Source organism: Sarcophilus harrisii, chromosome 1 (genome assembly GCF_902635505.1).
Source record: "Sarcophilus harrisii chromosome 1, mSarHar1.11, whole genome shotgun sequence".
NCBI classification, from domain to species: domain Eukaryota; kingdom Metazoa; phylum Chordata; class Mammalia; order Dasyuromorphia; family Dasyuridae; genus Sarcophilus; species Sarcophilus harrisii.
In genome coordinates, this window is record NC_045426.1 from 277,200,948 (window position 1) to 277,225,806 (window position 24,859).

Sequence of the window (24,859 nt, forward strand, 5' to 3'; positions counted from 1 at the left end):
CCTTAATTAGTAGGGCATATATAATGCTCCATAGCAATCAATCCTATTCGTATATCAGAAAGTAGTGACTTAGATTTTGTGCAGCCACAGCAGAGTATAATACCAAAATTGGTCCAAAAGTAAAGTATGTGCATTTTTATTATGCATTAGCATTATGCTGAAATGATTAGATTTCTTTTTCTAACATGAACATGACATGATTTACATTTTTTTAATTATAGCTTTTAATTGACAAAACATATGCATGGGTAATTTTTCAACATTGACCCTTGCAAAAATTTCTGTTCCAACTTTTCCCCTCCTTCCTTCCGCCCCCTTCCCTAGATGGCAGATAGTCCCATACATGTTAAATATGTTAAAGTATATGTTAAATACAATATATGTGTATATATTTATAGTTATCTTACTGCACAAGAAAAATCAGATTTAGAAAGAAGGTAAATATAACCTGGAAAGAGAAACAGAAATGCAAGCAAACAATAACAGAGAATGTAGATACTATGTTGTGATCCACACTCATTTCCCAGTTTTCTTTCACTGGGTGTAGCTGGTTCTGTTCATTACTGATCAATTGGAACTGATTTGGATCCTCTCATTGTTGAAGAGAGCCACTTCCATCAGAATTGATCCTTATATAGTATTGTTGAAGTGTATAATGATCTCCTGGTTCTAGTCATTTCACTCAGCATCAGTTCATGTAAGTTTCTCCAAGCCTCTTTGTATTTATTCTGCTGGTCATTACTTACAGAACAGTAATATTCCATGACACTGATATGCCACAATTTGCTCAGCCATTCTCCAATTGATGGGCATCCATTCAAATTCCAGTTTCTAGCCACTACAAAAAGGGCTGCCACAAATATTTTTGCACATACAGGTCCCTTTCCCTTCTTTAATATTTCTTTGGGATATAAGCTGAATAGTAACGCTTCTGGATCGAAGAGTGTGCACAGTTTGAGTGCACACAAAGAGTGTGCACAAATTATTCTCCAGAATGGTTGGATTCGTTCACAGTTCCACCAACAATGCATCAGTGTCCCAGTTTTCCCATATCCCCTCCAATATTTGCATGACTTACATGTTAACAAATGTGGAAAAGTTACATGCTTTGAAAGCCAAAAGGCCTTTTGACAATATGCTGAGTTTTAAGGGACTTTATGGTCTTACTATTATGAATCCAATTTTTGTAGTTCATAATTTGAAGATAATGCTAATGACTATTATTATACTACAATACTACATTTGTACATGAGGCTGAGGCTAAGAATTCATGTAGTACTTTTCAAACTGAAGGCTTGCAAAAGTTGTAATTGCTTCTAATTAAGTGAAGAGATTTAATTCAGTAGGTAATTTTGTTATTGTAAGATTAATCCTTATATAAATAACCAAATACAAACTCATGACACTTTTTAAATTCTTTACAACTTTGTTATAACTCCACACAGTGCCTGTGCCTGTCACATAAGTACTTAATGTCAAAGTTCAGTGACTTCTTATAGTACATTGACTTTTCTTTAGTAAATAGCATATTTTATCTTATGTTATTCTTATTTGTAATGGTTAACCACCACTTCTCACTTCTTCCATCTCACCTCTCTTCCCACCCCCATTAGACTATAAATTCTGTAAATTTAAGGATTGGTTTTTTCTTTCTTTGAAGCTAAATATTGCACAAAGACTAAGTGCTAAATATATGTTTGCTGAATTGAAATAATTCTGCATTTAGTTTGTATTCCAAATAACTTGGGTATCTCGAAGTCTGATTTTCCTTGGTGGATTCAATTTATCAGCTAAAAGCTATAATTAACATAGCAGATTATTGTATTTATTAATAAATTTATCCAATTTCCAGTTCTTTTAAATTCATTATTCTTATATCAGTCAGTAGGAAATTAAGTGATATCTAAATATAATGATAACATGTATACTTATTTTGTATCTAATTTATATTTTAATATATTTAACATCTACTGGTCATCCTGCCATCTAGGGGAGGGGGTGGGGGAGTAAGAGGTAAAAAATTGGAACAAGAGGTTTGGCAATTGTTAATGCTGTAAAGTTTCCCATGCATATATCCTGTAAATAAAAGGCTATTAAATAAAAATAAATAAATAAATAAATAAATCTTTTAAAAAAATAAATATAATGATAACATAAATGCTACTAATACTTCAATAGATCTATGACCTTGATGTGTGGAAACTTCCTTTAAAATAATACAATACTATATGGGAATTTGCTGGAAACAGTTCAAACTGATGAGAGCAGATTGATTGTTAAATTTTTAATGTGGATGTTTATATTTTAGACTTTGGCAAACACTAAAAATCAGGCCATGATTTATTATTTTGTTAATGGTCTAGACTTCAGAAAATGATGAAATGTTAATAATGAAGATTAAACTTAAAACTATGTCACTTGTGTACTTCCCCTCCCCCCCTTCTTAAAAGCTGGATGTTAGATGTTGGCAAATTGTGTAGACTATGTAGAGGTTTCTCTTGTTAGAACAAAGATCAAAATTGCTATCAAAATCAAAAACTAAAAATACATAGTTAAAAGAGATGAACTTTACTTAATTTCTATAATATAATGATCCTATGATTCTTCAGATATTAGAAAGAATAAAGATTCTGATAAGAAAAATAAAAACATTGTTACTACCAAGGACCCAAAACAGAGAATTTGCAGGAAGGAATGAAAAAAAATTGTATGGGTTGAGAAGGTATGGATGTGGTGATATATTGGTAAATGTCTTAATATCAGCTCTGAGAAGAGGGGCAAAATTACACCAGTGGCATACTTTTAAGTTTAATCTTCATTATTAACATTTTATCACTTTCTGAAGTCTAGACCATCAACTGTACTGTCCAACAGAATTATCCTTCCTACATGCTTTTGTTTGCATCTACAAAATCTAGTATTAGAACAGGAATAGAAGGTGAGGTTGAGTGCTATTACTAACTTCTCTGCATATAGCTCTTGGTACTTAGTGAGATTAGTCCTCAGAAGCAGAAATAATCTAATACTAGATTATAATATGATGTTAAGATATTAGTGCAGAACAGCAGAACCTTCCTTACACTTGCTTTCCTCTTTTGGAGCCTTTGAGAACCCAAAGGTATTACTATCTCCACATCATGAAAGGTATCAGAGTAGTATTTTTGCAGATGAATAATACTACTAGACCTTTCTCCTGGGTATTAATACTAATAGAGTCAATGTTTTCTTGTTTATGAAAATCTGTCATCCTGGAATTTGGGACACTTGTTAAATTATGCTTACATTCTTCCTTTTCTCTATCATAAAATTAAGATAGAGTTGTGACTTTCTCCAGAGTTGTCATCATTTTTGCTTAAGCAACCAGTTTGTTCTTGCTACCAAAAATATAGAAGTATCTTTGTTGCTGCTTCTACTTTTTGAATAATGAAATTGTCATAAAAATAAATCAAGAAATTATTAGCTCCTTTGATTTTTATGTTATATATTAATTATCTTGTTGGAAGAGAGGCTTGAAAGCTTCATTTTGCCCCATTGAATCAAATAAGGAAAACAACCTTGTTACTTCATGATTCTTTACCATTCTTGGGATCTCATTCTTGGACTCATCAGTTTCCTTCTTCTATCTAGATATTTAATAGAAATTCTCACCAAAATGCTGTTTTCTTTCTTTGTTTGTATTATCATTTCAAAGTTCTTTTTTTCTCTCAAAATATAATACTTTATTGTGTTCTGTTCTGCTCCTTTTGAATAAGAAATAATCTTCCAGAACTAATAGGATAGTGATTTGAAACTTAGAAAAATTCTACAAAAATTAAAAAACACTCAAAAGTTTCTCCTCAATTCTCATTTCCTTTTTTTGTTGCTGAATAAATAAATTTCATGACTCTAGTGTGAATGAGAATGATGTTGATAAAGGAAATAGTTCTTTTAAAGTGAACTGCTTATATAAAGTGTTGATCATACAAATGAAAGAGAGAGACTAAAACTGGATACTAGGCCTAAAGTGAACTGATCTGGAATTGACAGAATGAGGTTATTTGGATCTTGTTTATTATTAAGATTATGACTGTGATAGTCCTGTATTAGAATAATTTTTTTTTTTTTCATTTCTAAAGGAATTAATTCTAAGCATTAGCAAGGAAGTTGGAGGGAAGGGGAAAATGACAGGATAACCTAGAACCCACTCTGCCTTGGCACAGGTTTATTTTTCCAGCCTCTTTCCCTATAGGTATCCTCCTTATTTTCCTTTTAGTTTCCTGCGTATAGGGCCCCTACTTCCTCTAATTGGTTCATCTATTTTCACTAGAACTCCAGATAATTTTTTTTTTATATATGTTTGTTTTAAAAGAAAACGGCACACTTTGTCCTTATTAAAGCTAGGATTCTGGAAAATGGCCTCAAAATTCACAAAAATTCAACAATAAAATTCCATTTGTTAAGTTGTTCTTCCAGGCTTTCCTTAACTCATCTTTGTTGACTTCAAAAGAACGGGGGGTTTGGGGGGCACAAAGTGGGTAGAGCACCAGCCCTGTGACCCCCAATTGCCTCAGCAAAAAAGAATGGGGGGAAAGGAGGAAGCCTTAATCCCCCTTATCAAACTCAACAACAACAAAAACATCAAAACAAAAAAGTAATCCCCAGATTTTATTTACTATACCCCCAGTTTTTTTTTTTTTAAGGAATCTAGAAATAATTTAGTGTTCTTAAAGAATAATTTAGAGAAATATTAAGAGTGATGTAGTATAAATGATATTAGAATAGAGATAGAATTTTGTGGCTGAAAAGGATCTTGGAGATCAAGTACAGTTTACCATCTTGCCAGTGAAAATTTGTGTTAGGTAATAGGAGTTGGGTGGTAAAAATATATTTATACTTATTGAAGTAGCTTGAGTGAATAGAATTTTACTTTAACCAAAGCTCCACAACTTGTAATATGTCATTGATCACATAGTATAAGGGAAACCTTTTTTTCAGTCTAAAGAAAGTTACATTAAGTATTTTCTCTAATGCAGTGTACTACATTAATATGTTTCTCAGGAAATCAATAAAAGCAAGCTAATAGTTCCAGCAGATGTGTGATAAAAGGGTTCAAAGACTAAACTGTATAGATCTTTTCCTCTGATCTTGCAAATCGATACTTTTTTTCCCTTTTCTAGTATATCTTTTAAAAATTTCCCCTCATTTTCCAATAATTCTCTGCCTCATTTTTCAGAATAGATAAGAAAATTATAAAAAGCAAGTTATAAATTACTTAAACATTTACATCAAGTATAATTTAGTACATTATACCATTATATATTGTAAAAATTATTCATATTCAAAAAGGTTAGATGTTTACTTTTAAAAATAGGGTTAGATCCCAGACTCTGTTATACTCCTTTTGAGATGTAGTTGAAGCTATAATTTCAGTTGGTAATAGTCTTTAGTTTCAAAAAGTAATGTAAAGTTAAAGAGAATTAATAATATTCAGAAAATGGGGTGTTTAATTTATAAACAGTTTTGATTCCATAATTCATTTCTGATAGAATCCCTTTATTTTCATTCAGTCCCCTACAACTCAGAAAAACGAATATATTAACTTCTGTCTCTATCTTTAGTTGGGAGCAAACCAAATGCTTCTTAGTTGCTTAATATTCCATACAGTAATTTCGTTTAGTTCCCATTTAATAAGTTACCTGTTGCTAATAACCAGTATAGTTTATCAGGGAATACAAACATTAAAATAATTTCTTTAGTTCTTTTTTCATTTAAAAAGGTAAAGAAGACTTTTAAGAAGGAATTTAACATAATAGCTACTTGACAATGAATACTTGGAGTTATTCACTGGATCCTTGAATCTCTGATTTTCCTGTAGTTGTCTTCACTGTAATGTTAAAAAAAAAAGGGGGGGGGGGAATAAAAACGAATAGAATTTGTTTCTATGTTTTCCTCAGGATTACATGGTAAGGAGGCATGGACAAAAGACTTTTAGTAATTTGTACTACTTGCCTTGAATATGAGCACTAGATTAAGATGTAAGATTGAGTGTAGGAATGCCACTTTTGCAAGTGGCTGACATAAGCTTTTTGGATATAAAAACAAATTTGAAGCAGGTATATTACTCATATTTATTTGTTGTTTGTCCTTATTCTTGAAGAGGACTATGACATCAGGGAGGTGATGCCATGTGAATTGGATTTAAGTGTGGAAGGGCTCACCTGCCTCACTTTCTCTTCAGGAGCCATTTGGGTCTAGTGTGATCAGGATGACTTGAGATGGCCTTGGATCGTTGTATGTATTGAATTTTTAAAGACAATACACTAATTTTGAAAAAGCTGTAAATTTATTTTTATTAACTCAACATTATTACATGTAACATACCACTATCCTTCTATTCACCCAGACTCTCAACTTTATTGTTGTCAACAACTCTTATATAACCACTTGATGCCCAAATCTTTTAGTTCTATTTTAACAATATCTCGTCTGTCTTTAGACACTCTTTATCAGAGTCTTCTAATTGTTCTTCTTGTTTCAAGTCTCTTCCTCCTCTAATCTGTTTTCCATACAGCTGTTAAAGAGACTCTTTCTAAAGTTCTGGGCTGACATCAGTTGGGGAATGACTGAATAAAATTATGGTATATGAATGTAATGGAATATTATTGTTCCGTAAGAAATGATGATTGATTTTTTTAAAAAGTCTCGCATGACTTTTACATGAACTCTGATGCTCCTGAATTGATATACCTGTACTAATGCCAAGTGAAGTGAGTAGAACCAAGAGAATATTGTATACAGCAACAAGATTATGTGATGATCAATTGCCATGTACTTGGCTCTTTTCAACAGTGAGTTGATTCAAGGCAATTCCAATAGACTAGTGTTGGAAAAAGCCATTCACATCCATAGAGAAGACTATGGAGGCTGAATGTGTATCATGCCATAGTATTTTCACCTTTTTTTGAGGGGAGGGATGTTGTTTGCTTGTTTTTTTCTTTCTCATTTTTTTTTTTCACTTTTGATCTGATTTTTCTTGTGCAATAAGATAAATGTGGAAATATGTTTTGAAAAATTGCACATGTTTAACCTGTATAAGAGAATGGGGAGTTGAGGTGAGAGGGAGAAAATTTTGGAACACAAGGTTTTGCAAGGATGAATGTTTAAAACTAGTAGCTTTGCATGTATTTTGAAAAATAAAAAGCAATTATTTAAAAAAAAAAAAAATAAAGTTCTGGGCTGACCCTGCCTTATTACCCCTTACTTAATTAACTCTAATGGCTGTCTATTATTACTCTAGGATAAAATCTGAATTTCTTTGTTTGCATTTAAAGGCCTTGACAATATGACCTACTACTCCAGCCTGATAATTCACTATTCCTCTGTAAGCATCCTACCTTATAGCCAAAATGAATTTTTTTTTATTGTTTTTCATAGTGCCCAATCTCCTTTTTCTGTGGCCTTTGTACTAGACTGTCCTGCAAGTGCTCCTTTCTCACCTTCTCTTCTAAGAATCTCTGCTTTCCTTCTTAACTCGAGCATCATCTTATAAATCTATGAATCTCAAATATATATATTTGTTAATATGATGAATTTCAGTAAACTGAGTATTTCATTTGGCAATATTCAAGACTTTGCATGCAGGGTTTTCTTTCTATGAGAGTATTTGTTATGTATGTATGTATGTGTGTCTGTTTATATACCCTCCTCCCCTTCCCCACCCCCCACCTCCCATCTTTGCATCCTTAGGACCTAACAGAGTGTGGGGCTTTATAGAAGGAGATAGTTTATAATAATTTCTTTAAAAGCTTCATAATAGTGCCTAATATTAAATACTTGTTTGATTTCATGTATTTAATCTCGTGTATGTGTGTGTGTATGTATGTATGTGTACAACATATAAGAAATGGAGGAAGCATTGAAACTGTTTTTTTGACCAGAAACAACAAAAGTACCGCTGATTTCCTTCCACATACAGTAACATTAAAACATTTACTTGTAATTCATATTTTATAATTGGCAAGTTTGTCATTTAAAACTTGTATTGTATTCTAAAAACAATACTCAATGTTCACTTGCCTTATAGGACTTGTATAATTTATATTAAGCATTTGTATTTATATTTTGTCTTTTACAGACGTTTACATCTCAACAAGAAGGCAACAGACAAACAGCCGTATAGCAAACTCCCTGGCATTACACTTCTGAAACCATTGAAGGGTGTGGATCCTAACTTAATCAACAATTTAGAAACATTCTTTGAATTGGATTATCCCAGAGTAAGTACATTGTTATAATTTTTTTTAATCCCGTTTGGGATGGAACATATTCTTTTTTTTTCCTCCTCAGAGAACACAAGGAAAGGATATTTTAATAGTAACATTTTGGTAGCTGTATCTTTGAGGGCATCTAGAGTACCGGGTCTGGAATGAAGAAGACCTCTCAAACTCAACTAACAGTGTGACACTGGGTAAAGTCACTTAATCTGGTTTGCCTCAGTTTTTTCATTTGTAATGCCACCTGGAGAAGAAAATGGCAAACCACTTTAGGAAGTTTGCTGAGGAAACCCCAAATGAGATCATGAAGAATTGGGCATGACTGAGATTACTGAATAAAAAAATAGCTCATACCAGTTATTCAGTTAGCAAATATTTATTAAATACTTGCTATGGGCTAGACATTGTCCTATGTGCTAGACATGCAAATGTAATGGATGTAGTAATCTCTAGCCATAGAAGTTTACATTCAGCAAGCATGTGTCTGTACATACAGAATAAATAAAGATAACAAATATCAATACATTCAAAGTCTTTAAGTTTAGTTTAAAAGGAAGGGGACTAGGAGTTGTAAGGATAAGGTGAGATTTCATATAAAAGATGATGTCTTAAAAGAAGAGTGGAGTTTCTATGAGGTTGGAGATCAGGGGAGGTCACATTACAGAAATAAGCATTGACCAGACCAAATGCATGAAGATGTAGTGTTAGGAATAGAGAAAGTCAGTTTTGCTTCATCACAGTTTGTGAGCAGGAATAATGAGACTTGAAAGATAGACTGGGGCAGCATTATAAAAGATTTGTAAAGTTAACAGAGAAGTTTACATTTGATCCTAGGGAAATTGGGGGCATTTTGATTTATTTAATAGAGGAGTAATATGTTCATATATTTGAGTAAAGAAAATTACTTTGGTAGCAGTATGCTACATGGACTGAAGTGGTGAGAGACTTGTTAAGGAGACCATTCAGGAGTTGGTTACAGTGATATAAATATCTAAAGTAAGTTGTGTGAGCAGCCAGATAAAGGATTGATGCAAAAGATATTATGGAGTGCAAATGACAAGATTTGGCAACTAATTAAACATGTAGGATGAGGAAATAATATTTGAGGATATAAAACTAGATGACTAGGAGGATGGTGGGACCTTAGAGAGATATAGGGGGGGGGAGGTAGTTGAGGTAATGTTCTGTTTTGAACATGAGTTTGAAATGTGCAATGTGAAATTCTTGATGTGAGGAGAAATTGAAAGATCAGAAAAAAAAAAAAAAAAGGAATTTTAGACCTGGAGAATGATGAGCTCAAACCTGTACATTTGGAAGATTGTTTTGGCAGTTTGGGGAAGGATAAATTAGAGATAAGAAAGAGGAAATGTATAGAAACTAGTTAATAGGATAGATAAAAGGTTAAATTTGGTTTGTGGCAGTATGAACAGAGAAAAAAGGAACAGAAATACTGTGTTGAATATGTGTGATGAATGGAAGGGAATAGACAAAGATACTTCTGCAATTTTGAGCCTGGGTAACTGGGAGCATGCTATCAATAGAAATAGGAAAGTGGTAGAAGATGTTGATTTATGGAGAGTTATAATGCATCCTGTCTTGTACAAGCTGAAAATGAGATGAATTCCAGGGATGGGATGGCCTGTGTTATTATATAGAGCTGGTATATGGTCTTATGAGTTTAAGGACCAACTGGTAGACCAGCTTGGCTGAAAATACAGAGTTTATTAAGGGAAGTTAATAAGTTAGTTATTTATAGTTAATAAGACTGGAAGTTATGTTGGAGCCAATTTGTAGAGAGAGGGTCTTTTAATACCAGGTAGAGAAAAGGCATTATAGTATAGAGAGTTTTCTAACAGTGCAGTGACTGAGTGTAAGTCCTATGATTTGGGAAGATTATTTTGTCAGCTGTGTGAAGAAAAAATTAATGAAGAATAAGAGCCTAGAGTGAAAGGCCAATCGGCAGACTTGTGCTTATACAGGAGAGTGGTAAGAGGACAAAATTCTTTTGAATCTATTTCTCTGAGTTAATTTAGAAGTTTTATTTATATTTTTTGGTATTACATTGAAATTTTGTTTTTAAACGAAGCAACATACTTAGCTTTTATCATTAAATGATTGAGTGAATGAAGCAGTCATTTAAGTTGACAGAGGAAATCAAGAGGATAAACTATAGGCTCTAAAGACAGTTTTAATGTGCTTACAAACAAATGAAAAACAACGTGGTTTGGCTCAATATTAAGAATAGGCTAATGCCAAACATTAGCTAAAATGCAAAATAAATTTTCTCTTTATGGTGAAAGGAGAGATAAAGTCTTGAAATTAAATATACAGTCATATCTCAAGTTAAAATTTTCTCATATCTTGACTTACAGCAGACATTAGATATAGTATGAACCTTATCTGAAAGTATTTTAAGCCTTAAAATTCTGTGCAAGTGTTAATTTACTTCTTGATCCATACGATATGTGAACTTTTAAAAAAGATGGATAACACTGTATTTTGTATAACATTTAGTGAGGCAAAGTTATTTGCCACAAAAGCAATTTTGTAAAGCAAGTTTTGTGTACTTTGTAGAATCTATATCCTATATAATAGAAATTGAAATTTGAATCTGGGATCCTACGTTGAAGGATTTAGAGCTTTATTCTTATTATTGTTGTATAGTATTTAATCACTGGGAATAAATAGGATATTAGAACAGTTAAAGCCTGATTGTGATAGTACAAAAATTCTTAGATAAATAATTGTTTTCTATTAGTAGAATTAAAAATACTTTGAAATAAAACCTTTATTAGAAAAAGATTTCACCTTAAAAAAAAATTTAAGACCCTTACAGAATCATGATATAAAAAAAAAAAAAAAAAAAAAAAAGAGGTACTTTCTCAATTATCTTGTCCAGTTGGGAAAAATAACTGAATGTATTAACTTCTGACCTTGTTCAAGACATCTGACTGCTTTGATTCTGTATTTTTTCTTCTATAAAATGAGAAATTTGAATTATATGTCCTAAAAGATCCCTTCCACTCTGAATCTCTGATTCTATCATCTCAGATGGCTTATGTGCCAAAATGAAGTATGAATGCTTAAAGTGACCAAAAATTGTGGGTTTTTTGAGGAAGAAGATAGTAGATCCATAGATTAAGAATAGGTGAATCTGTTTTGTAGGGAAATAAGTAAATGGAGAGGTAAAGAAAGCCAAGGTGTTATGCCTTCATAATATTGAAGGTAAAAAGTATTAAAAAAAAAAAAAGAGGTGAAAAAGTTACCATAGTCCCAAAACATTGCAAAGAATTCCATATTTACATTGTTTTCTTATGTTAATTAGTTTTTGAAATGCACAGCTTATAAAAATTAGGCTAAAGAATCAGGCAACTAACCTACCTTCATGCATTCACTATTTCTTGTTTAAACCCTTTATTGTGAGCACAACTGTTATATTCATTCTACTTCCTGTATTCTGTTTTTATTGGAAAGTTAGTCAGGATAAATCCAAATTTAACAAAATAATATTTTTTCTTTTTATAAACAGGATGTGTTTTTTAAACTGGACATTTATCCAGAAGTAGAAATGTACTTATTTAATATGTAATGTGATTGGGTAGTATATTTAAAAAATATTTTTACTTTTAGAAATAGAAAAACTCACTATTACACTATTATAAAATTGTTTACTAATTTTTATGGAGTTGAATTGATGGAATATATATTGGAAAAGAATGTAATATGAAAACAATATTATAAATTTAAGGACCTTTTAAAAATGTTTGTCTTTATGAATATTTTTTAAAATAAACAAATAATTTGAAATATATTATTAAATATCAAGAGATTATTTTTTAAAAATTCGTAGACTATCAAGATACCCTTCCTTTTACTTTTAATTTAAAGATTTTGGTAATTTTATTGTTTATTTCTGCCTTTTGCAGAGAGAGAAATGGAGAAAGAGGGAAAAGGAGAGAAAAGGAAACAGATAATTAAATGAGTTTATTTGCCATTCTGGTAAAAGCATAATTCAGGATAAACTCTTATTATCAAAACCTTTAGAAAACTACGCATTCATTTATTCATATTTCCCCCATTGGACAATGTAATTGAGACATTATTTCATGATTTTCCTCCTAAAGCATTATGATGATTAAGGTCTTAAAATTTTTTTTAAGGTGAATTTTTTTCTGATAAAGGCTACATTTTAAAGCATTACTAATTCTTTTAATAGCAAACAATTATATATCTGAAGAATTTTTGTCCTATCATAACCAGCCTTTAATTGATCTAATATCTTATTTATTGCCAGTTATTAAATATACAGTACAGTAATGAAATATTATCAAACTGTAAAGACACAAAGATAATTATCACAGTTGAAAATTGAAGATATTTGTTTAGGTTCCAGTTCTTCAGAACTTACTTGAAATGCAAGCTTCACTTTAGTATCATTTTCAACTATCATTTTATTATATAACTATCATTAATATATTATTTATTTAAGTATCATTTTAACTATAATTGAATTGGAGTTATGTTAAAGATTAAAATTATTTAATCATGGTGATGGTGGTTATGCTGCTAAATTAATCATCTTTGTAAGTATTTTCTTGGTGTGTTTAATTGCAGAACTACATGGCATAAATAGTAAAGGTATCATTGTTACCTGAATCTTCTGAAATATGTAAAAAATTATAGAACTTTTTAGAGTATTGTGGTTGAGCAGCTTAATTTGGCAATAAAAATCTTAGTGATTTTAATTTCATATGATTTTTGACTAAAGTTTTAGAGTTTCAATAAAGGAAGATGGTACTTTTAGGATTTCAATATTTTGTAATTGTCAAGTTTAGACTAAAAAGAGGTTGAGAAAATGTACTTCCTTTGCTTGTAGTGATGGGGGACTGTAGTTATGGATATTGTATAGATTGTCAGACTTGATTGATATGTTGGTAGATTTTGCTGAACCACTTTTCTTTTTTCCTTTAATTATTATAAGGGGGAGGGGTGGCTCAGTGGGTGTGGGAGGAAGGATTTATTGGAAAAGAATGTAATATGAAAACAACAGATCATTGTAAATTAAAAAAAAAAAAGAAAGTTAAAGGTGCGTTCAATTACATATTGTTGCAGATACTTATTTAGACCTAGACATCCCATAAATTTCAAGAAAGTGTAGAGATTGTTGTCATATAAATGTCTTTGTTCCATTATATATTTTTGTTAGCTTTCTAAATAGCAGAGTGGTTAATATAGTTCTCATGGAAAACAAATCCTAGTTAGAACTTTCACCTATTGATAGGATAAATGGAAGTGGTTGTGAGAGTAATAAAAGTGAAAGTAAGTATTAGACATTGTAGAAATTTTATGCCATGGTGGGAAGGGGAGAATTCCTTGCAGTCACTTAAAAAGTAATATTGTCTACTTCTAATACTGGAAATATTTAACATCCTCCCTACTGCTTGAAAGACATCATATATGTCATATTGATTACATAAGAGCCTGAAACCTGAATAGACTAGCATAAATTTCAGTCAGTCCTGGGAAATAAAAATTTCAAAGTTTTGTATAATTCTCTACTTTTTTTATTAGTATTATCTTCATATATGAAGGTAAATAACTTTCAAAAAATTAATAATGTAAGAAATGGTAACTTTGTGATTTACTTATTACTATAGAGCAAATTTAACTACTGGTCAGATTATAGTTTGTATATGTCTTCACAATTCTTAAGTTGAATATGTTTTTTTAAATAGTGAAAAATGTTACATCAAATTTCATTAGTGAAAGTATTCATGAGACGTGTTCCAACTGTACTTTCTGCAAACATCACTTAATCATCAATATTTAGTACAATAAAATCATTGATGGTCTCTTGAAATTAATTGTAATGCACTTGAAATTAATTGTAGTGTGATCATTTCATCTTCAATAAATAATAGTAAGTTTTAAGGTTCTGAGCTTTTACAAGACAGAAGTTTTATTTACTACAAATCTTAACATCATATTGTTCAATAGAACTTAGTTGACAATAAAAGAGATTGGAATTTTTTGGATTTAATTTAAAGTCCCTGGGCAACCATATGTTGGAAATGACAAACCTAAAATACCTTGGGTCCTGCCTGCCTGTTCAGAATCAAATTCTGAAGAAATGCATGATCTTTATACTTTTATTCAATGAATATTCATAATTGATTCTGTCACCAGTGTTGATATCTTAACTTTTAGCGTATTTATGTGTTTCCATAAGTATTGATAAAATATCTTTGATTTTTGAAGTTTTAAAATTAATTAACTTGAAGTAATTTCTTTTGATTAGTATGAAATACTCCTTTGTGTACAAGATCATGATGATCCAGCTATTGATGTATGTAAAAAGCTTCTTGGCAAATACCCAAATGTGGATGCTAGACTGTTTATAGGTAAGTAATGGTAATTCTTGGATTCACTTGTATACCTGTTTTATTGTTCTTTGTACTATAGCATGTCTATAGTCTTATGTAATGTAGTCGAATTTTATGAATTGTGTTTTGATTACAGATACTAATTTATTTAATCTCTGAAGGATATTTAGAGCCTTTTTACTCCATATAAAAACCTTTTGACATTTTCCACCAGAGTGCTCCTTGTTAAAAATACATGGCCTTAGTTGTTTTAATTATACTGTGTGAACTTCTTAAAGAAATGTAAACAATGAAAGTAAGATTATCTCACATGAGATGGTCTTGTCATTTAAAGAAAACATTTATCCATCATAGTTATATTTTTATATGTTACTTTTTTTTTTTTTAACTTTTCTTTATCTCACTGATTGACTTGGAATAGCCAAAAGTTAAATTGTGAAATTGGGAGTCAAGTATGGAAGAATACACTTTCAGTGGAGGAAGACAAGCTTCTGAAATTGAAAATTAGCTCCTGAATTCATAACTATGATAGTTGATATTAATGTTTAATACTCAGGGTCATTTAGGTTGAATGACATTTTAAAACATCTACTGTGTACATAGGAATCAGATAGGAGTTTGTCTTTTCTAGACTGTAGAGTACAGTCTTTATGGGCCTAAGCCAAAAAGATATACTATAGGTTAATCAGAAAGCTAATATAATTTGATCATAATTCAATTAATGAAAGGAAATTATTCTCATGACTTTAGAACTGAAAACCTGTTGCTACAAAATTCACAAAAGTCAAAAGACTTGAAGTTTCTTTTAGATAAAAAACTAATTTCTATATCATTAGATTTTTTTATCCTGAAAAATAAGACAAAATTAATGTTAAAGTTTTCAGTGTTCATTTTTATTTTATGACTAAGTCAGTTTTTAAATATATTTTGAAAAGTGTGTTGTAGAGTTTTCTATGGTGTCTTTTTCTCCCATTGACTATATAATGTTTTAAAAGTGAGTATATAGAATCATTCCACTCCCTTTCATTTTGTGTTTTTTTAAAGGTGGGAAGAAGGTTGGGATTAATCCCAAAATTAATAATTTAATGCCAGGATATGAAGTTGCAAAATATGATCTTATATGGATTTGTGATAGTGGAATCAAAGGTGAGCTTTTTTTCATTTTTTCTTATAAATTTGCTTGTTCATAAGTAATTGAGCAATAATTTAACTGCAAGCTTTTCTTTCCCGAGTTGAAAAAGTTACTTTGTCATTATATGATTGTTTATGGTGTAGGTTCAGATGTGCAAATTACATTGTATGTAATTCTTTATCTTTAATACTTAGTATCTTTAATGGCACATGTAAGGACTTGTGTTAACATGTTCTTAAATACAAGAAGACTTCTATGTAACCTAATTAACTTTTGCATCTGTAGATCTTCCTTATGTTTCCCTCTGTTTATTCTTTTATTTTTTTATTTAAAGAATAATGTGTGTACACAGAGAACAATAGGTACATTTCTTAGTGGAAAATTTTTTGAGGTTGTGTGTAGTGTTCTGGACTAAGTTCATTAGTATACATAACTCGCTATTTGAAAACTCCTACCAATGAAAATGGGCAAATATTCTGCAACTTAGATGTTACACTTAGTTATTAGGTAATATGCCTAGAGTGACACAGTCAATATTTGACAACTTAGAAACTCCTGACTCTCAAGCTCTTTTTCTATCAAGTATGCCATATTGAATTTTCTTTTTAATTTGGACAGACAGACACACACACACACACACACACAGACACACACACACACACTTAAATGACTTAACCAAGTACTTGATGATAATGAAATCTGAAACTTAATTATTACACCTCAGCTAAGAGGATGTGGGAGGATTTCTTTTGGGGGATGACAGTTGTTAACATTTAATTGTCTTGTTACAAGTGCATGATTTTTGCTAATGGAGGTGTAGAAGATATGGGGTAGGGTTTGCTTGTTTTGATTTAGACTTCATTTGAATTTTTAAAAAGAAAGGATAAACTGAGCAGTAAGAGAGGTTTGATAGAAAGATTATGTAGCATAAAGAAAGACCCTGACTCCTCGTATTGTACACTATAACATTGGGCAGGTCAATATCTCTGAACTTCTTTCGTCCTGTGAACTGCCCATATTCGTTACAAAATGGAGATGATGCTTTCAATACTAACTTCCGATAGTTGTGTTATTTCCTGTGGTCCTTACACTGGTCTATAGTTATCATGACCCTTTTGAATATGTTACTTGGTCAAACTACAGCAGTAATTTAAAATTTTTCCTAAATCTATTTTCTTCAATTTCAACCACTCATAATATATTTTACATTGGCTATAAAGGAGAAATATCTTTTCAAACCCTGTCTTAATGTTTAACGTTCCTTTTGATTTTACAGAAAATGTCTGTCTTACAAGTTGCTTATAAGTTAAGATTTTAAAATTCCAATCCTTTTAAATGTGGTTGAGAAATTTGTTTTCAGAAATGCTATTGTGAGGTTTTATTTTTAATTGAATGAAAACTTTGCTATGTAAGTTTTTATAGGTAATTTTTCTTAAAGCACACAAATCTGCAAATTTTATTGTCAGTGCTTTAAAACTCACATCTAATTCTCTTTTCCATAATTCTTAATATAGTCTCCTAATTAGTGGGAAGTCACTAAATAAATATATGTTGACGGGAATTCTGCTCCACTGTTACTATTAAGTTCCTCTTTGCAAATGTTTAGGTTTGTTGTATGCTTTAATACTTTTCTGGAATTTGGCACATAGCCCAGAAATGTTATTTGATCGTTATGTTTATTTAAGCCCAAATGAAGTCATATTTTATATTTATATTATGATTCACAAAGAAAATTTTAGTATCTGACATTTTAATTAAAGAAAACTAATCCTCTCATTCTTTTTTTCTAGTAATTCCAGACACACTTACTGACATGGTTAATCAAATGACAGAAAAAGTAGGCTTGGTTCATGGTCTACCCTATGTTGCAGACAGACAGGGTTTTGCTGCTACATTAGAACAGGTAAGTTATGGAATTTTTGAGTGCCATTATGTTTCCAGATTCACAATCCTTTAAAGTACTTTGGGGTGAACAAAATACCAACAATAATCTCTATGAGGATTCTATGAGAAGAGCAGCTCACTGAGGACTCAACTAGAACTACCCAGCTGAGCAACACAGCTCTGTTTTGTTTTCTTTTGTTTTCCCTTCTCTTCCCTCTGTCTACATAAGGTATTATACCTATACCATTTGAAGGTGCTCTGTCCAAAAGAATGTAAATGTTAATCCCTGAAACATGCAAGATATCTTGGAATTTATGGGCTGTATTTCTTTCTTAAACACAATGTCTTAAACCCAAATTTCTCTGACTTTTATAGAATGACCAACAGTAGATTCCAGGCCAATGACACTTGCTCATTGTTTTGGCACTAAGTGGAACATAAATGGCAATTGTTTCTGTTTTGGCCAGAAATCCTGAAGGTCTTCCTCTTCCAGTTTGATTTCTCTTTCTTCCTTTTCAATTCATTCATTTCTTTTTCTTTCTCTCTCTCTCTCTCTCTCTCTCTCTCTCTCTCTCTCTCTGTAAAAAAAGGCCAATCTTTGCAAATAGGTGATTTAACCTTTTTATTTAAATTAAATATTAAAATACTAAACTTGAGCTGAATATAGACCATTATTTTCCTATTTATTTCTTATATAAAACCTGTGATATAGAGATGTCTGTGCAAAATTATGTATGTAATATGTATTTTTTTCTTTCAAAGACATTTTATGTATAGGTGATATGTTCTAATATATAAATTTTTAAAATACTTTTTGTCAAAAAGAGGCCAAGTTAATATTCTTTATTTCTTTCCTACAAGCCTTTTTTTTTAAAAAAAAAAATCTTTTTATTGACAAGAACCCATGCCTGGGGTATTTTTTTACAACATTATCCCTTGCACTCACTTCTGTTCCTATTTTTCCTCTCCCTACCTCCACCCCCTCCCCCAGATGGCAAGAAGTTCTATACATGTTAAATATGTCACAGTATTTCCTAGATATAATATATGTGTGTAGAATGGAACAGTTCTCTTGTTGTATAGGAAGAGTTGGATTCAGAAGGTAAAAATAACCTGGGAAGAAAAACAAAAATGCAAACAGTTTAAACTCATTTCCCAGTGTTCTTTCTTTGGGTGTAGCTGCTTCTGTCCATCATTGATCAATTGAAACTGAGTTAGATCTTTTCATTGTTGAAGAAATCCACTTCCATCAGAATGCATCCTCATACAGTATAGTTGCTGAAGTATATAATGATCGCCTGTTTCTGCTCATTTCACTTAGCATCAATTCATGTAGGTTTCTCCAAGCCTCTCTGCATTCATCCTGCTGGTCATTTCTTACAGAACAATAATATTCCATAACATTCATGTACCACAATTTACCCAACCATTCTCCAATTGATGGGCATCCATTCATTTTCCACTTTCTAACCACTACAAACAGGTCTGCCTACAAACATTGTGGCACATACAGGTCCCTTTTCCTTCTTTAGTATCTCTTTGAGATATAAGCCTAGGAATAGCACTACTGGATCAAAGGGTATGAACAATTTGATAACTTTTTGGGCATAATTCCAGATTGCTCTCCAGAATGGTTGGATTCGGTCACAACTCCACCAACAATGCATCAGTGTCCCAGTTTTCCCGCATCCCCTCCAACATTCATCATTATTTTTCCTGTCATCTTAGCCAATCTGACAGGTGTGTAGTGGTATCTCAGAGTTGTCTTAATTTGCATTTCTCTGATCAATAGTGATTTGGAACACTCTTTCATATGAGTGGAAATAGTTTCAATTTCATCATCTGAAAATTATCTGTTCATATTTTTTGACCATTTGTCAATTGGAGAATGACTTGATTTCTTATAAATTAGAGTCAATTCTCTATATATTTTGGAAATGAGCCCTTTATTAGAACCTTTAACTGTGAAAATGTTTTCCCAGTCTGTTGCTTTCCTTCTAATCTTGTTTCCTACAAGTCTCTTAGAAAAGAAAATTATAAGGATGATCAGTCTATTAGAGCCAGTATTTCTCAATGAGAATTTTAAAATACATTTTATCAATAGCTTTAATTTTCACATTGCCTCAATTTCCCTGTATCCTTTCCTCTTCCCCTCCCAGAGAGCCTTTTCTTACAATTTTTTTAAAAAGAAAAAGAATAAAAATTTAGCAAAACTGATGATATTTAAAAAAAAAAAAACAGTTAGCCACACTGTGGACCCTGACCTCTGCAAAGGAGCAGAGGTAGGTGTCTTCATGTCTCCTTTCTTGGACCTAACTTTCAAGCATTTATTAAACACCATCTGTATTTCAGACACTTTGTTAGGTCCTAGGAATATAAGGATAAAAATTTAAAAGTTTATATCCTCAAGGAGCTATAATGAGGAGACCACATGTACATAACATATAGCATTTAAGGTGAGCTATGAAGGATACTAGGGATTCTAAGAATTAGGATTGAGGAGAGATATATGAAGCATAGGCCTGTGCAATCTTGGAAACAGCATGGAATGTTAGATGTTTCTTTCCTTCTGCTTGGGCAGTTGTCCATAAGTTGAGTTGGAGAGAAGAGATATTTAAGGTAGAATGATTAATTAAGAAACTATTGCAGTAATCCAAGCAAGAAATTATTTGGTTCTGATCATGAAAGTGATGGCTATGATGGCAAGTCGAAGTAAGACTCATTGAGGTAAGGGAACATGAATAGCCAGAGAGTGATTCAAGGTTGGAAACTTGTTTGATTAGAAGTTTTATGCTACCCTCAACAGAAACAGAAAAGTTTGTTAGAGAGATAGATCTTTTGGAGAAAGATAATGAAATCAGGTATGTTAAACTTGAGGATTCTTCTCTCACCTCATTCACCCACCCCCCTGAACAACATCTAATTCAAAAGCTATAATATATCATAAGTTGGAAAAAGTGTAATTGGAGCTTAGGGGGAGAAACTAGGGCAGACCATAAAGATTTTTAGGAGTCATTATTATACAGGTAATAATTAAAACTGTGGCATCTGATAAGGTCTTCTAGAAGGTATTGAGAAGTTAAAAAATGGTCTGGGATAGAATGAGGAAGTATCTATTGTTTAAGGTGGTAGGACATGGATTGTAATCCCACAAAGGAAATGGAGCAGTCTTGACTAGATGAATAGGAAGGGAAACAAGACAGGAGTATCATGAAAACTCAGAGAAAAAAGATATCCATTAGAGAGTTGTTCAACTAAGTCAGATGCTGCATTAAGATCAAGAAGGATAAAAGATTGAGAAAGTGTTAAAATGAAAGTGTTCCATTTTGAAACTAAACATTTGCTTCTGCTTGGGCAGTTGAACAAAAGTTAAGTTGGAGAGAAAAATGTAAAAATGCTAGAATATGGGACAGCCAGGGGGCTCAGTGGATAGACCACTGGTCCTGAAGTCAAGAGGACCTGAGTTCAAATCTGGTCTCAGACACTTAACACCTCCTGGCTGTGTAACCCTGGGCAAATCACTTAAACCCAATTGCCTCAGGGAAAAAATAATATAAGTTTATACTTCCTATTTCGGTACCGTAAGATATTAATTTTGACTTTTATTTTGACAGGTATATTTTGGAACTTCACATCCAAGGTCCTATATTTCAGCTAATGTTACTGGGTTCAAATGTGTGACAGGAATGTCATGTTTAATGAGGAAGGATGTATTAGATCAAGCTGGAGGGCTTATTGCATTTGCCCAATACATTGCTGAAGATTATTTTATGGCCAAAGCAATAGCTGACAGGTAAGATAATTAATGTAAATGAGAATGTTTTTATTAGCAGCATAAAGTAGTATGTGTACATGAAGTAGAAAAGGAATTTAAAAAAATTGTAAATGAGTATGCAGATTTCTTCCCACTAGAATATTACTTAGATGCCCTACTGTCTCCAACTTCATTATCTGTTTTTTTTAAAATGCATTGGTTCAGTTAATAGTATATTTGAAAAACTGTAGCATTAACTTTTTTTTACTGGTGAACATGCATAGCATATAAGAATTATGAAACAGTGAAAAAGCAAACAATGTTTGATTCATAACCTATATCCTAATTAAGGAAATAAATCCCTAGATGCTTCAATTTTTTTTTTCAAATTTAGCAATATGATTTAGAGTTATTTAAAAGAGGTTGCATATGTGATGTTAAGAAATTTTTTCATTGGAAGAGGTATGAATTTCTGTATTTGGAAAAAGTATAGATATTTTATTGTAATTCAAAATAGACTTAATGTTTTGACCTTTTAGAATTTAGATGAAAATATTTACAGTGATTTGACCCATAGTTGATTTGATATTTTTATTTTCTAAAAGTTAAGTAAAAATTGTTATGTAGCTGACCTCAAATTTTTATGCTATAAAAATGATCATTAATAATAGCTAGCATTTGTATATCATTTTAAGGTTTATTAAATATAAATATTTCATCTTATCCTCACCATAATCCTGGGGTTGTCGTTGGTGGGGTATAGGCTATTATAATATTCATTTTACAATGAAGAAAACATCTTCAAATTGGGTGTCAAAAGTACATTGGAAAGAAAAATCCCCAAACCTAAGTGTATGATATTCTTAGGCTATACTGTTTACTTAGAAAAATGAAGTGGAAAGAAAACTGATTTAGAATTGGTGTGCTTAGTTTTGAATCCCAGATCTAATACTTTTCTAGATCTATGGCTGTAAACAAATCAGATTACTTCTTGTGATTTTAATGTCTTCATCTGTGAAATTGAAGGGAATTGGATCAGGCAGTTTCTGAGGTCTCATTTAGCTCTCTGTTCTGCAAATCCAGATTTTAGTTGTATGTGTGTGTACTTACCATAACTGTAGTTTACATGTAACATGCTAAATTAAATACAGATAACAGAAATATTGTTGAACTAAAACACCTTACTGTTATATTATACTTCAATTAGATTATTTTTTCTGCTTTGCTAATCTTGTCTTCTTCAACATCAATTTTACAAGATTCCAAACTGCAATAATTTGTCATTTATATATTAATTTCCAGAGGTTGGAAGTTTGCAATGGCCACTCAAGTTGCAATGCAAAATTCTGGGTCCTATTCAATTTCTCAGTTTCAATCCAGAATGATCAGGTAAATAAAAGCATCTTATTTCCTCTATCCTTATTTTTCTACACTATGATTTAATGAATGAAATTTTTCTGTTGCCAGATATATTTTTTAATGTCCATTGAAAAGGGGTGTGTGTGTGTGTGTGTGTGTGTGTGTGTGTGTGTGTACACAGAATTTATAAAATGTTTAACACCTGAAAGTTTTCAATAAAAAGTTTTATTTTGATTTTATAATTTGTATTATTTATTGAGAGTGTGGAGAGAAAGAATTAATCTATTCTTTTTGCTTTTAGCTTGTTTTGCTAGATAGTACGACAGAAAATTCTTAAAATCTTAAAGGGAGTAGTCTTCCAGAAAAATGGTCTGATCTGAAATTAAACTAATGGGTCTTGAAATTGGGTTGTTTGTTTTCTAAAACAATTTTTTTTTCTTTTAGATGGACCAAATTACGAATCAATATGCTGCCTGCAACAATAATTTGTGAACCAATTTCTGAATGCTTTGTTGCCAGTTTAATTATTGGATGGGCAGCTCACCATGTATTTCGATGGGATATCATGGTATTTTTCATGTGTCATTGCCTGGCCTGGTTTATATTTGACTATATTCAACTCAGGGGTGTCCAGGTATGTGGGTAAGCATGTAAAGGTTGGCAGGTGGTTGAACAAAAAAATTTTTTTTTTTTAAAGCTTAAAGAGTTGAAAGAATTCTCTGCCTATTAATCAGAAGCACTCATCAGTTTTCTGCTGGGTCTTGGCAGGGGATTTGAGCAATTATTTTCTGTTAGTGCATGTTGTATTTAGAATTATTTCAATTTCTTCTAAAGGAAATGTGGGCTGTGTGAAGTACATTTTTGTATATATCATTTGATAGCTGGACGAACCAATGACAATTGCTTCAACATTCCATGATTTTCTTTTATAGTTAATTTAAAAAAAATTTGGTATTAGTTAATATGAGAAATTTGTATTTAAAAAGTTTAAATTACATTTTAAAGTTCATTTGTGATGATAAAAGCAGGAATTTGTTTCTAAAATAATTTTTATATAGAATGTAATAAAGAAAGAAAATATTAATTGTTAATTTTTATAATTCCTAGGGTGGCGCTCTATGTTTTTCAAAACTTGATTATGCAGTAGCTTGGTTCATCCGAGAATCCATGACAATATACATTTTCCTATCGGCATTGTGGGACCCTACTATAAGCTGGCGAACAGGACGCTACAGATTACGCTGTGGAGGCACGGCAGAGGAAATCCTTGACGTATAACCACAGCTTTGTGACTGTATTTAAGAAAATAAAAAAAAAAAAAAAAAGAAAAAAAGAGAAGTATTATAAATTATGTTTATATAAATGCTTTAAAAATCTACCTTCAATAGTTTTATTACTTGTATGTTTTGGTATCTGTTCTTTAATTTATTTTGCATGGCACTTGCATCTGTGAAAAAGAAAAAAAATAACGTGTCATCTTGGCCAACTGGTACCTTGTTTTGTACAAATAAAGAATCAAGAGAATTGGTTCCAAGGACCCTTTAAATAAGAGAGGAACATATAATTGCTCTGCAGCAAACACTATGAAAGTATCCTTCAGTAGAGAAAGTTTCTAATTGGCAGTAGACGAATCTGGTAAATATATGGGATGAAATCATCTTTGGCCCACTGAGTAGCAAAGGACTAGATGGTAATTTTATGCCTATATGGAGTGTTTAATATCATTGTGCAATAGTTCACAGTGAGAGACTGATTAGTGGAGAAAACTTTTTCATGCTTTATGACTACCTCTTGTAGTTGCTGCAGAGCAAATATAAATTAGGTAACTAGGCCTTGCAAAAGCAAATAAGAAAAACTTAAAAAAAAAAAAAAAAGCTGGAGTCTTGTATTTATATGTATATATGAGAGATTTTTTTTTTTTTTTTGGTCTCACTGCAATGAACCAAAAGTGGACTGAGTTTGGTTTTTAATGGTAGCCATGTATTGAGGGCAACTTTTTGGCCAACTCTTGTTGGTTCTGTCTTGAACCATTGTTAATCACTGTGCTGTAATTAGTGTAGCTTAATCCTTCCTTCCCTGTACCCCTAATCCTTAT

At 31.6% G+C, this 24,859-nt stretch overlaps 1 protein-coding gene across 1 annotated transcript in view; it reads left to right on the top strand.

The window, feature by feature from the left end:
- The window catches only part of UGCG (UDP-glucose ceramide glucosyltransferase), a 43,705-nt gene extending 19,067 nt beyond the window's left edge, over positions 1-24,638 (top strand). The window contains exons 2-9 of the mRNA XM_003761420.4: positions 8,114-8,255; positions 14,551-14,653; positions 15,680-15,781; positions 17,558-17,670; positions 21,266-21,444; positions 22,708-22,794; positions 23,209-23,398; positions 23,872-24,638. Coding sequence (XP_003761468.2) covers positions 8,114-8,255; positions 14,551-14,653; positions 15,680-15,781; positions 17,558-17,670; positions 21,266-21,444; positions 22,708-22,794; positions 23,209-23,398; positions 23,872-24,042 — 1,087 coding nt within the window. The 3' untranslated portion in view covers positions 24,043-24,638. The remainder of the gene's footprint in view (positions 1-8,113; positions 8,256-14,550; positions 14,654-15,679; positions 15,782-17,557; positions 17,671-21,265; positions 21,445-22,707; positions 22,795-23,208; positions 23,399-23,871) is intronic.
- Positions 24,639-24,859: the final 221 nt, after the last annotated feature.